The sequence below is a fragment of the Pogona vitticeps genome, chromosome 10 (assembly GCF_051106095.1).
Source record: "Pogona vitticeps strain Pit_001003342236 chromosome 10, PviZW2.1, whole genome shotgun sequence".
In the NCBI taxonomy this organism is placed as follows: Eukaryota; Metazoa; Chordata; class Lepidosauria; order Squamata; family Agamidae; genus Pogona; species Pogona vitticeps.
Window position 1 is genome coordinate 26,049,434 of NC_135792.1, and position 13,102 is coordinate 26,062,535.

The 13,102-nt window shown below is 55.3% G+C and overlaps 1 protein-coding gene across 1 annotated transcript; it reads right to left on the reverse strand.

Moving 5' to 3' along the window:
- Positions 1-663: 663 nt before the first annotated feature.
- Positions 664-6,529, reverse strand: LOC110081278 (fibulin-7). Its single transcript, XM_072980963.2, has 8 exons — positions 6,437-6,529; positions 5,389-5,545; positions 4,840-5,010; positions 4,405-4,530; positions 3,225-3,347; positions 2,833-2,970; positions 1,648-1,786; positions 664-1,157 (listed from the first exon to the last, which is right to left on the reverse strand). Exons 1-8 carry the CDS (start codon positions 6,500-6,502, stop codon positions 797-799), a joined length of 1,281 nt encoding a protein of 426 aa, XP_072837064.2. The 5' UTR covers positions 6,503-6,529; the 3' UTR covers positions 664-796.
- Positions 6,530-13,102: the final 6,573 nt, after the last annotated feature.

Below are 13,102 nucleotides of genomic sequence, written 5' to 3' on the forward strand. Positions count from 1 at the left end.
GACAGGGGATCCTCCTTGAAGCCGTAGGGGAAATTACTGGAATCCTGACCCCTCGCTTTTGCCTGGTCAGGAGTGGGCCTTCGCTCCACGAGTCAGGCACCATTTTCATTTCCCAATTTCTGAGGAGCTGCGCTTCAGTCATGGAGGCGGCCAAAGGGCAAATGCCAAAAATACAGATGTTCTTTAGCTCAAAAGCTTTTATTGCTGGTTACTATGCCTTAGGAGAGGAACTTTGGGTTAACAAAAAAAAAGATCTACAGAAATCACCAAATGGCGGAATTGTGGTGGGGGTTGGTGATCCTGGTTGTCTGCTGATCCCAAGGGGGATTTGAGTTTTTTCCAGGAATCCGATGTTCTTGCTTCCTGCTTTCCTCCCTCCCTCTTAACACTGCCTGCACACCTTGGAAAGGTGGCCAAGGATCCTTCCTTGGAGGTTTGGAAACGGAGTGTGGGGTGCCGCCTGCCCTGGAGGCCTTCACTAGATTTCGGCAGGAGGGTGGACTAGATGACCCTTAGGGTCCCTTCCACCACTACAGTTCTACAATGCAACAAGCAGGGGGGACATTCAGGGATGACCGGTAAAAGCTGATACAGCATGAGACTTCCTTGCATGGGGGAAAAGGGGGTACATGGAGTTGTGCAAGCGTCCGACAGGGGAGAGCTTAAAGGTTCAAGGTCCACAGTAGTCACACACCCGCACAGCCCCTTCCAGCCCACTAAGGGGTCAATTCGAGAGCCCTCCCAGCAACGCTGTTCATGCTTTCCCAGGCCTTGCTAGGAGGTGGTGGGAAAGGCCTTAGAATTCATACTGGGAGACGAAGACCGTGATCTTGAAGATGTGCTTCCCGAGTAGGACCTTCCGGGCAAATTCGCTCATTTCCAGGTGCACCTCCAGCGTCATTGGCCCCACGAGCGGCCGGGTGACCACCAGCTCCCCCGTGTGCTGGTCCGAGCGCTGCACCACCAGCTTCCCCTGCCCGTTGCCCCCTAAGATGGCGAAGCGGAGGCTGTCCCCCACAAACCGGCTGGTGGACATCTTGAAGAGGACCCTCGGCACCGAGCGGTTGGACGGCAGAGGCAGGTAGTGGAAGGAGAGGGAATGGGCCGCCCTCTGGCAGGCGCTGCTGTCCATCGGGCACGGGCTGCGCTCGCACTGCCTGGGAGGAGGCAAAAAAAAAATGAAGCAGAACCTTCCTCAGACGCTGGGTTACCCGGAGAGGTCACCCTGGGGTGGCCAAGAGCTGCACCCCAACATCCCTGGCCGTGCTGGAAAAGGGTCTCCGAGCATTGCGTACAGAAATCAAAGGAGGGGCCTGATTCTGTCAGGAAGACGGATCCCTCCAACCCAGCTCTATCCCCTGTGCCTGGCGGTGCCCCTCTTCAAAGGACCCTAGAGATGGGCATGATGGTTCGGGTTGGTTCGTTGAGTGGCCGAGCAGGTCTTTTGGTCTCCCCTTTATCCCTCTTCCTCCAGCAGGTGCCCACTCAGGATTCCCCTGCTGTGCTTTCTCACTGGGGCCCCGTCTTTTGCGAGATCTCTGTTCTACTGCTATTAGTAGGGGAGAAGCCCAGGCTCTCCCAGTAGGGTTCATCTGGTGCCGCATAAAAGAAGCACAACAGGAGGGGAAGCCTTGGGCTGTTACTTACAAGGGCGAAGTCTTGACGTAGGTGGTGTTGAGGTGGGCCTTTGGGCATTCGGGCCGCACGCAGCGGAAGCCCCCGAAGACGTTGACGCAGGTCTGTCCGCGGCTGCAGTTGTGTTGGTTTTCAGCACATTCGTCAAGGTCTTGCAAAGGCAATGGGGAAAGTCTGTCTGTGCTCTGGACGGCCCTCCCATCTCAGCCCAGCTGGCCTTAGGCCCCACTCCCTCCCTCTCCTCCTGGAAGGGCTAGATTAGACTAGGGGGACATCCTATTCCGTGCAGTTTTAGGACTAAAACACAAGACCCTGGAGTAACAATTGCAAAATAACACAACCGTAATCCTGTTGGGACCACAGGGATGCGGAAGGTTGATTCCACAAGGGGCGTGCACAGCTGATGGTGTGATGAACCACAGAATGTGAGACCCACTCACACACTTGCCTTTACGCACACCATGCATTCCAACATGCATCTAGCATTTGTGCATGTAAGAAAAATGTAACAGGCACTGTGGGTTTCCCGCACTCCCTCGCCACTGGGTGAAATCCTGTTGTGTAGCTGCTCACGTCTAATGGGAAGGACATCATCAGCAGTGCAGAACTATGGCTGATGAAAGGTTTCCTTCCTGGGAGCATGAGACTTCACTGCATTCTGTACAAGTCACGAGCGCCCCAGAATTGCAGAAGGCAAGCGATTTGCCACCACCGCTGATGTGGCTCCCATTGAGCCTTTGGTGCTGCGCGACAGGATTTTGGCCTCTGTGTGCACAAGGCATCTGCCTCGGACGTGACATGGAAAAGCAACTTGTTGCTCATCGTTGCATTGGCACTACCAGGGGTGTCAAGAGGTGTTTGTGAGGTGGTCTCCCTCGAGTGTCGGCATCATCTGGTTTGGCTTGGATGCTGAGCATCTTGATTCACTTGGGAGGGAGGGAACTGCATATTTTCTTCCACCTCAGGCAGCTAAATGCCATGGGATGGCAACCCTGCAGATGCTGCCTGCCTGAGAGAGATTTCCCCGAGAGACGGGAGCAAACTTCCCTCTCCGCCTAGAACACCCGGTAGGACTTCACCGGGACACACCGCTCAGGGGTTCATGAAGACAGAGGTGACCTGCTCGTCACTTCTCCCTGCCCCACCACAAGATCCCAAACCTTCTCTCCCCCCCCCACCTACCACACAGGTGCTCACCATTACAGGTGTTCTGATCTGCTTGGAGCCGGTAGCCATTGGGACAGACGCACCGGTAGGACCCAGGGAGGTTTACGCATTCATGGAGGCAGATGCGGGTGTGGCGCCCGGACTGGAAAAGGTGGCACTCGTCCACATCTGGAAAAGAGCCAGGAGCCAGGTGAGGGCTACCCCAACCACCCATCCACCCCGGCCCTCTCCCAGGCCAGAGAGAGGAGACCCCCACCTCCACTTCCTCCTCCAGTTCCTGCTTAGAAGGCTTGTGCACCAAGGGGCGCATGAGAAGGAACACCTACGCCACTGAGCTAGCCAGGGGGGGGCAGACGAGACCAGCGAGGAAGGAAGGCCGGGCGGCTTCCCCTGACCTGTCAGAGGCCCTTCCCTCTCCTTACCTTGGCAAAGGCCTCCTGCCTGCATCTGGAAGCCCAGGTCGCAGCTGCACTGGCGGGAGCCGAGCAGGCCGTCCGCGCAGCGGGGCTGGCGGCTGAAGGAGGAGGTGTTGTGCGTCGTTCCGTCTGCATTCAAGAAGCAGCTGTTAAGTTCACCTGTTCAGCGCTAAAGACGCTAATTGGGGAGAAAGGGTGCCCTGGCCGATTTCTCTCGCCATGATCTAGAATTGTGTGCCATCAAGTCTGTTCTGACTTAGGGCCACCTTTGCCAGGGGGTCTTCTGGGGCCACCCTGGGACTCTGAAGTGGGCCCACAGGCTGCCTCTTTCTCCCAGGAGACCCGGGGGGGGGGAATTCAACTCCCAACCGCTGGCTCTGCAGCCAAGGACCTCGGCCACTCAGCTCCTCAGCTCACTAGCAACAGCCTAAGAACAGCCCAAAGCTCCCGACAGCTACGACAGGCTGTGGGAGGTTTTTTTCACAACAGTTTAAAAAAAAAACTGGCAGGGGGCAATTGGAGGGACCGCTGGAGCAGGGCCACCCTGCTAAAGTCCGAGGGGGAGGCACCCGTCATCTCCAGACCTCTGGAAACGGAGCGCCTTTGGTTTAAACTGTTGACAAAAGCGCCGCAACTCTTGGAAGTCATTTTAGCCAACTAAGCGCCAACTGTTGGGGGGGGGGGAATTAGAAAAGGCCCTGTGGTCCTTACATAATACTGATGGAAGAGCAGGCAATATCCTTTATTAATAATTGTGTGCCGTCAAGACAATTCTGATTTATGGTGACCCTTTTCCAGGGTTTTCCGGGGAGAGAATACACAGAAGTGGTTTACCTTTTCCTTTTTCTAAAACCCCTGGGACTTCTGTGCAGCTTGCCCAAGGCCACCCAGGCTGGCTCTTCTCCTCCCAGGGGGCCCAGTGGGGGAACTGAATTCCCAACCTCTGGCTCTGCCACCAAATTCTTAAACCACTGAGTTGTCCAGCGAACATCTGGCTGGGGAGACCTGGATTCAAATCCTCATGCAGCCATGGGATTTGGGCAGTGACCTTGATCCGGTCTTCCTCTTTCAGCCTTACCAACGCAACGGAGTTGACGTGAGGATAAAACTGGCGTAGGGAACCGTATGTGCGTGTGTATGAGAGAGAGAGAGAGAGGCAGGAGCTGGAGAGCCAGCTGTGACTTACAGGGGTGCAGCGGGGCTTGGCAGGTGCTACCCGACCACCCGCTGGGACAGAGGCAGCTGTAGCGATGGACACCATCCACACAGGTCCCGCCGTGGGCGCAAGGGCTGCTGGCGCAGTCATCGATGTCTGTGTTATGGAGGGAAGCAAGAAGGGGGGGGGAGTCGCATTATCTGTGCAACTGCAGTTTAGCCACAGTTTTTCCCTCGAACGCTTCCAGTGTTGAAGCCCCCTGAGATCCCTGGAGCTCAAGATATGAAGCTTTCTCCAAGAAATGGACCCGTGGATAGATCCCATTTGGGCCCGTCCTGCCCACCTGCTGTGGGGGGGGGACACACGGTGCCCCTGAACCCCATCCTCCCCCAGCAGAGATGGAGGTTGTTAAGAAACGAATCCTGAGCCCCCCCCAAACCCTGGGGCTCTCCCTCTGCCCTGTACTTTTGCAGGAAGGTGGCTGTCCGCTCCAGGTCCGGTTCTCCAGGCACATCCGTGTCTCTGAGCCCGTCAGCTGGAAGCCCGGATCGCAGACAAAATGCACCTCGTGCCCCACGGCCACTTTTTTGCCCAGCCTTCGGCCATTCGAGGGGGGCAGCGGAAGCAGGCAAGTCTCTGCGGGGGGGTTGGGGGGAGGAGGAAGATGGAAGAGAAGAGTAATCAAAACCAAGCACCTTCCTGTGGTTCTCCAACAGCCACTGTGGGGGGACCCACCTCTGACCTCCCCCCCAGCCCCTCTCACCCAGTTTGGGAAACTGGCACCCACTCCCCAAGGGAAAAGGCCCCACTGGCTCACTTTCAGATTCAGAATAAGAGCCCTTCTCCCTCTGTTGGGCAAAGACCAGCAGGGTTCGGGGTGTGGTGGAAACAAATTATCACGACCGAAACCGGTCTGTCTCCACCTTGGGAAGGTGTCCATTGGAGGGGGACAGCTCCCAGACCCACATCTCTGCCAGCCTTTCTCTCTCCCCACCCAACCCGTGTGCTTTTTACCGTTGCGTTTGGAGCCCTGCTTGAGGACGGTGCTTTGCAGAACCATCAGCTGCTTCTTGAAGTTGCGCAGGTTCTGGATCTGGGCCGCCTCGTGGGAGGAGAGCAGCTTCTGGACCTGCCGGAGGGTGCCGGCCACCTGCTGCTTGCTCAGGCAGTCCTGGGGGTGTGGGGGGGGGAAGGAGTGGGGGAAACACATCCGGGCAGGGCAGGTAAGGCTAAAGCTCATGGAGACAAACACGCACACTCACACCTTGAGAGCAGGCATTGACTCGGGCTGGGACGGGACCAGCCTAGCCTTACCCCCCCCCCCACCTCCCCACCCCAGAGAGACAGGCTGTGGTTCTCTTTAAACCATAACAATGATCTGCAAAGATACATTAACACAATGTCATGCCATCTTTTGCCCTCTTCTCCCGCCCCCCCCCCCTTTGGTTGATGCACCTTCAGACACGGTCCGAAGGGGATCCTCCTTTCATTCTCAGACCAAGGTCAAGGGATGACCCTCAGCTCAGCAGCTGTCAAGACAGAGCGAGGCCCTTTGACAAGGGGATCCCCCCCACTTCATCTGCATTAGGCGGAACCACCTCTGTCCTTCTGCCCCCTCCCCGTGGGCTCACCTGGTCCAACCCTTGGAGGGGCCACCCTCATTTTGGGAACAAGTCAGGGCCCCAAGGTCTGGTCGGGCCCCAGCCATCAATCTAAGGGGTCAAAAAAGTTCACCCTCCTTTTTTCCAGGAGCCCAAAAGGAAGGAGCGAGAACCTGGAGGCCAGGAGGGGCAGAGGAGAATCGCCCAACGCAGACGAGGATGTGGCGATCCCTTCACTTGATGATCAGTTGTCAGGGTGAAGTCTTAATTCTGGGCCAGTAAGGCTCCTTCCCGAACAAGCTACTGAGCCGCCCGAGAAGGGTCAAAGAGGACAGGGCATCATCTCTGCACGCCCACACACAAACACCCTGCTTCCACCCCACCCACCTGCCCCAGATCTCTGGGCTCTCAGGAGGGCACCGTCGCCCCTCTGCCAGGCTGGCCTTTTCCTGCCCCCTTACCTGGGCCCTGCCGAGGGGCAGCTGCAGGACGCTGAGCGCCACCAGGACCACTATCTTGGGCAGCATTTTGTCTTCTCCGCTGGCCGGGGGGGGGATATCTGGGGGGGGGGAAGAGGAGGCCCGGCTTCTTCTCCTATCCCAAGAAAATGGGGCAATGGGTCAGGAGCAACTTCCGGGGGGGGAGAGAGAAGCCCCCTCGCCCTCTACCCACGAGCGTCCCTGGGAATCTTAGCCTAGCAGGAGAGATCGAGCCCCACCGCGCGTAAAGATGGAGAGAGAGAGAGAGAGAGAGACCTGGGAAGCCTTGGGGGGCCGCGTGGGTGGGGGGCCAGGGCGGCAGCTGCCCGCGGGTCTCCTGCCCCCTGGGCTCTCCCTCCCTCCCTCCCTCCTCCAGGCTAGCCCAGAGGAGCCGCGGAGGAAGGCACTCACCTGGCTGCCTCCGGGCGCGCGATGGGGCTGGGCGCGGCGTCGGCGGCGTCGGAGGGAAGCCCGGGGAGGCGAGCCGCTGCTTCTGCGGGCGTCCGGGGGGGGCTTCCTCGCCTGCCTGCCTGCCTGCCCGTCCCTCCTTCCTCCCTCCCCTCCTCCTGCCCTCCTTCCTGGCTGGGGAGGACAACCCTCTCTCCAAATCTCTCTCTCTCCGCGCCTGGGGCTCCGGTCGCCCAAGCGCGCCTGCTTGTTGTTCTTTCCCCCCCACCGACCGGCCGGCCGAGGGGCAGCGGGAGGCAGGAAGCCCGGGCGGGCCGCCCCCTTGGCACCGGAGGGGACGGGCCCCGCCAAGGGTTGGGGACTCAACTTTCTCTCTCTCTCTCCCCCAGCCCTTCTTCCCGTGTGCGTCCCCCCCACCCTCGCCTGGATCGGGACCTGCGCGCCCCTCCAGCCTCCCTTTGCGCGGAAGCGCTCAGAGGGAGAGGGAGAGAAAGCGGGCAGAAGTGGAAAGAGGAAAGCCTCAGGCGGTCTCATGGGGAGAGGGCGGCAAAAGGTCTTCTTCCTCCCCCCCCCTTCTTTGCTCCCCAACCCAGGAAGGGAAGGAATGGGGTGAATTAGTGAATTTGCCTTCCCACCCCCCCTGTGTCTCTGAAGGAGAGGATCTCCCTCCAGGAATGCTCACACCGGAATAATTTCGTTCCCTTCGAAGAGTCTGCCAAATTCCAGAGAGTCAGTTTCCTGGGGTTGCATGCTCACCCCCTTCAAATTTTGCTTTTATTCTCTCTCCCCCCCAACCCCACCCCAAAAGAAAGAATGAAAGAGAGAGAGAGAGAGAGAGAGAGAGAGAGAGAGGCTGGCGCCTTCTCTGACCTGCCCAGTCTGATCAGCCTTCTGGGCTTCTGTCCTTCTGTCCATCCATGTTGCTTCCCTCCCGGGTCCTGAACCGGGTCCTCCTGCTTCTGTCTGCGTCTCTCAGGAGACAGTGGCTCGAAATTTGGAATCTGCCCACCTCTGGTCCTCAGCCTGGCCATCAGGGACAGTCAACTGCGGGCCCCCTAGGAGAAAGCAGGGGAGGACCCCCAAACACTTTGGAAGCTCATTAGGAGTCGCACGATGAACCAGATCAGTCGTAGGGTATGAGATTCCCCCAGAAAACCTGGCTCCCCCAGGCCCCAGGTGGCCCGAGGGGCAGCAGAATCCTTGAGCACCCCAGAACCAGGCCGAAGCATTCATTCGTGCAAGGGGTGGGGTGGGAGAAGCCAAGCTCTCCTGATCTCAGCATCATTGGGGTCAAAAAAAGTCCTGTGCAAGGTGTCCATTTTCACTGGAAATGTGGACAAGGATGCAGAAGCGGCTTTGATGTGCAGACACTCATCACTCCATGAGATGAGCAGAAACTTTGGGGCGAGCCTAGCCGTTTCCCTCCGCGTTAGAGGCAAGTCTTTTCTCAGGCTCACGGGATATAATGGAATTTCCAGTAAACAAATACAAAATACTGTACCCCCAATGTGTTGTATCCCAACCTCTAAATGGTGGAAGTTGCTGTGGGTGTCAGAAACTGGATTTTTTACAGCCACTTTGCCTGGGCTGGTCTTCCTTGCTGCTGTTCAGAGCACAAGGCCCATGGGGGCCCCTGTTTCAGATATTCCCACAACACGGCACTGACCGCGGAAGGTGCCCAAGGCCAGGCCAGGCTCTATTTAGGAACAAGGAAGGGGCATTCGGAGCCTCAAAGAGGAGGCAGGTGGATGGTTGGGGGGGGGCAGGGGGATCAACACTCCAAAATGCCACCAGAGATGAGCAACTCTGTCTGTGTTTAGTCGTTTAGTCGTGTCCGACTCTTCGTGACCCCATGGACCAGAGCACGCCAGGCCCTCCTGTCTGGACGCCTGAAAACTCTGTCTGGACGCCTGAAATCCAGATTCCTTATCATTGAGCGGGCTACCTTCATTTTGCAAACTTTTCAAGAAGTTTGATCTTTCCTTCGTTGGTTTCACAGGTAAAGCTTTGATATGGCATGGAGAGGTTGGGTTTTCTTAGGGGAGGGGGCAGTCAACAGGGCTGCCTCTGTGTTCCCAAGGTACAGTTCCCCCCCCCCAGTGGAGTGCGTGGCCAAGCAGGGCCCCTCCTGGAGGGCAGGGAGCCGAGCCAAGGGTCTCCTGCGCTGGAATGTGGGCTGGTCACGGGAGGAAAGCCAGGCGGCCTCCCTTCCTCTGGCTTCGGAGAAGCAACCGCAGCGAGAAAGCGCCTCTGTGTCCTCAGGAACAAATTCCCAGAAATATCCTGAGAAATTACAGGGAGTTGCTGTTGGCCGGTGAAAGGAGAAAGAGGCCGTTTCCTGCAGCCTGGAGGGAAGCGCTCTCTCTCTCTCTCTCTCTCTCTCTCTCTCTCTCTGTGTGTGTGTGTGTGTGTGTGAGAGAGAGAGAGAGAGAGAGTCTAAATCAGCTTAAGAGAGAAGGCTTTGAGTTGTTGGCTTGTTTGTTTACAAGAGTCCTGCCCCCCCCTTCCCGGTCCATTTGTCCTCAACACAAAGTACGAAATTCAGAAAACGAAGATTGCAAAATTATGTAACTGCTGAAAAATGTAAAAAAATTTTTAAATTACTAATATGGAAATATTGCTTTTAAAAATGCTGAAAAGTACAAGTCAAGGCAAACTACCTATTCATATTTGCAGATTAAATTTAAGCTGTATGGAACTGCTTTGCAAATATGTAGTTGTATAGCTGATTGTCCTGAAGCAAGCTCAGAAAGAAAAATGTCTCCCCAAAAAAGGGGGGGGGGAGAGATTCTGCAAGATTCTAGAATCTTGGGGTAAATTCATTAGTGAGGCCTCATTGGCTAGTGCCTGTAACGTAAGCGACCTGCCATCCACAGTCCCCAGAGCCATTCAGCAATCATGATAAATGCAGGGGGAGATAAGCTAAAGGATGTTCCTTAGTATGTACCAGTTAGAAGCATCAAACAGCATGCAGGTAAAAGGAAACATTAAAAGAGGGGTGAGAGATTTAGCATTCAGGGCACTGATAGGTTGCACAGCCAGCTTTATGCAACAGGTGGAAAACTCACTCTGACCACCATCAGGAATATTTTATTCCATGTATTCTTCCTTTTGACTTTCTATTTCCATTTTTCAGCCTCCAGCCCTGTTATGTAAAAGCAAAGCCCTACATTCTCGACACGAGCCTGACCCACATTTTGATTTCAAGATAATACAGCGCACTTCCTTTAAGCGGCTTGGCTGGGGGAAGCAGGGGCAGAAAGTCCTGGAAAGGAACGATGTGAAAGGTTCCTCCTGCAAATACAGGGCAGCCAATGTTTGCTCGGTGGCTAAAGCATCCATCCAACATCTTTTTTGTAAGCTCCTGTGTTTAAATTCTCGGTGAGGGTAAATATTGTTTCTGTGTGGGATGGGGTGGGGAGCCGAGCCACGATGCTGTAGGGTTTGCCCGAGGAAGGGCAGGAGGTTTTGAGGAGGAATATTTGGGCTTCCTCAAAATTGGGTTCATATTAGCTGAATTCAGACCTTGAGGTTTGCACTGGTAAGGTGTGAAGAACATGCCTAGCACGATGGTTTGAAATCTACATTACAGGAGCGCTAGGGCGAATCATAGCATCATTGTAGTGTTGGAAGGGACCTTAGAGGTCTTCTAGTCCAACCCCGTGCCCAAGGCAGGAGACCTCCTACCATCCCAGATCTCATACCATCCTGGACAGAGGGCTGTCCAATCTTTTCTTGAAAACCTCCAGCGATAGGGCACCCACCACATCGGGAGGCGAGCTGTTCCACTCTTAATGGTTCTCACTGTCAGGAAATTCCTCCTTATTTCCAGGTTGGATCTCCCTCTAACGAGTTTCCACCCATGGGTTCTTGGCCTACCCTTCAGGCGCCATGGAGAACGAATCAATGCCCTCTTCCCTGGGGCAACCCTTCAGATCTTGGAATACGGCTCTTGTGTCTCCCCCAAGCCTTCTCTTCGTTCAGCTCAACATCCCTAGCTCTTTGAGTGGTTCTTCATAGGATTTAGCCTCCAGCCCCCTTATCATCTTTGTTGCTCTTCTCTGCACCCCTTCCAGGGCGTCTTTTTTTTTTAATTGAGGTGACCAGAATTGGACACAGCCCTCCAAATGCGGCCTCACCTCTCTCTTCCCCCAACCATGGAATCAGAGAACACGATGGAGGTCATGGAGCCAGTGGTGGCCCTCCACAGCTGGGGCGTTCCTGACTGGTGGCCACCTATCCTTGGAAGAAGTCCATTTCCACGGTTATAAAAGAGGGTGGCTATTCCATCACTGTTTATTCTTCTGCAGGCTAAATCTATGGTTCTTCATTGTGTCCTAGCTTGTTGCCCCTTTTTCACACCTGGAGACATAACATGCGTGCGTGTGCACGCACTCATGCATATTTTAATTTGTCCCTCTGTCCATATTGCTCTTTCCTCCCACCCTACCCTTGGTATCCCCTCTGTCTGGTGAGTTCTGAGCCCTTGGCAATCATCCTTCTTCTCCTGCTTTTCTCCTCCACCCCACCCCCGTGGTCTCTTCCACATCTTTCCCTGAGAGGGAGAGGCTTCCTCTAACGTATCCTGTTCATACCTTAAGTCCCTTCATTGGGAGAAAAGTGGGGTATAAACAAAGTAAATCAATAGAATAATCCAAATGTTCAGAGACACCTGAAGAAAACTGAGTTTGCCATCCACGAAAAACTGTACATCAGATAAAGCTTGCTTTTTTTCTAAGGAGCCCCCAAATCAATGTGGCTCCTCCCCCATTGGAGATCTTGGGAGTCTTGACCGTCCTTGTCCCATGAGTGGAATAAAGAGATGGTGGTCTTTGGGCTGGACTGACGTTGTGGCCACTGCAGCCATGAGTAGGAGTCCGGGTTCAAAAAAACACAACTGGAAAGAGGCGGTGAGCGAAGGAGCCCTTCCAAAGGGAAGCCAAAACACGGCTGTGCTCAAGAGGAGGGTGGCCACGTGGCTTTCCTCTTCTGTTCTGACTTATAAAAACTCTTCCGACTCTTTCTGCTGGGATGGAGGGAATCCTCTTTCATTTCTCCAGCTCTGGACAGCCCAACAAGCGCGGGCGAGTTCTCTATTTTGTGTGGCCTGGCCAGCAAAATGCACACACCTCCAGTTTGATTCAGTTTTCCAAGAGGCTGGAAACGTGGTTTGAGGGCAGGGTTCAGAGAGCAAAACTCCGGGCGCCTTCCTTGCCTTTGATGGAAACTGGAGGCCCCAGGACTTGACTGGCTGGGAACACGTGGAGCCGTTTAACTCTGCATTGTTTACAATCCAGTTGTTCTGCTCCAGGCTGGATTTGTTCACAGTTTACTTTTTATTGTTCTGGAATTTGTGCCGCCAGCCTTGGGGCAAAAAAAAGAGAGAGTGATTTTCCACATACCTAGATCATGGAGGCCGCAAGGACCAAATAAACTGCCCCCCTGTACGAGTTGACCCAGGATGAACCCTGCAAGCTGCTGGGGACTCTTCCTGTGGGGAGACAGGGCAGCTCGTCTGCCCATAAATCCACTTTCCCCACAGCGTATAAAACTAGGCACAGTGTGGGGAACATCCGGAGAGAAGAGGCTCTCCTGCTCTCGTCATCAGAGGCATAGCCGGGGTCATCCGCTGACGTTCGCTGAAGCCCCGATGTCTCGGGAGCCCTCAAGGGAGTTCGACCTTCCGACCAGGAAGGTAGGGACCCTGGTTTCATGGGGGCCAGTGAATTGACTCTGGTTTTTTGTTTAGAGGAGCTTCCCAAGGTGACAAACCCTGTCCCTGCCAATACGTCCAGGACCTTGGAGAGCTCCTGTAAAATTCAGACTGAAACCAAGCACAGCTTCGCAGCCCCCATGAAATCAGAGCGAGCCACCTCTGCTGTTCCTACAGGGCACCCTTGAACTAGGGAATCCTCTGCCACAAGAGACATCCCTCTGTGATGGTTTTAAAAGGAGGCTGGACCAATCCATGGCACATCAGTCCTTGGAGACCCCGAGAGGAAGGATCCAGAGGCATTCACACCCTCTGCTTGTGAGCTTCCCTTAGGTCACTGACGGGCAGTGTGCGGACCGAGTGCAGGCGAGGGAGACCTCACCCACCCTTCTCTTTTTCCGACCCCCTGCAGCTCAAGAACCTGTTCTTTTTTAGCATCCAGAGGAGATCTGGCTTGAGAACATGACCTAGAGCTTCGACAGAAGGGGCTCTCTGGGGCAAACAGTGGTCTCTTGGCACTCCCAGGA

Coding starts and splice junctions, on each gene's coding strand:
- LOC110081278 (XM_072980963.2), bottom strand. CDS start 6,502: ATGCTGCCCAAGATAGTGGTCCTGGTGGCGCTCAGCGTCCTGCAGCTG. Junction 4,531..4,839: donor ACAGCCACCTTCCTGCAAAA/GTACAGGGCAGA, acceptor TCCATAACACAG/ACATCGATGACTGCGCCAGC. Junction 1,787..2,832: donor AGATCAGAACACCTGTAATG/GTGAGCACCTGT, acceptor TGCCTTTGCAAG/ACCTTGACGAATGTGCTGAA.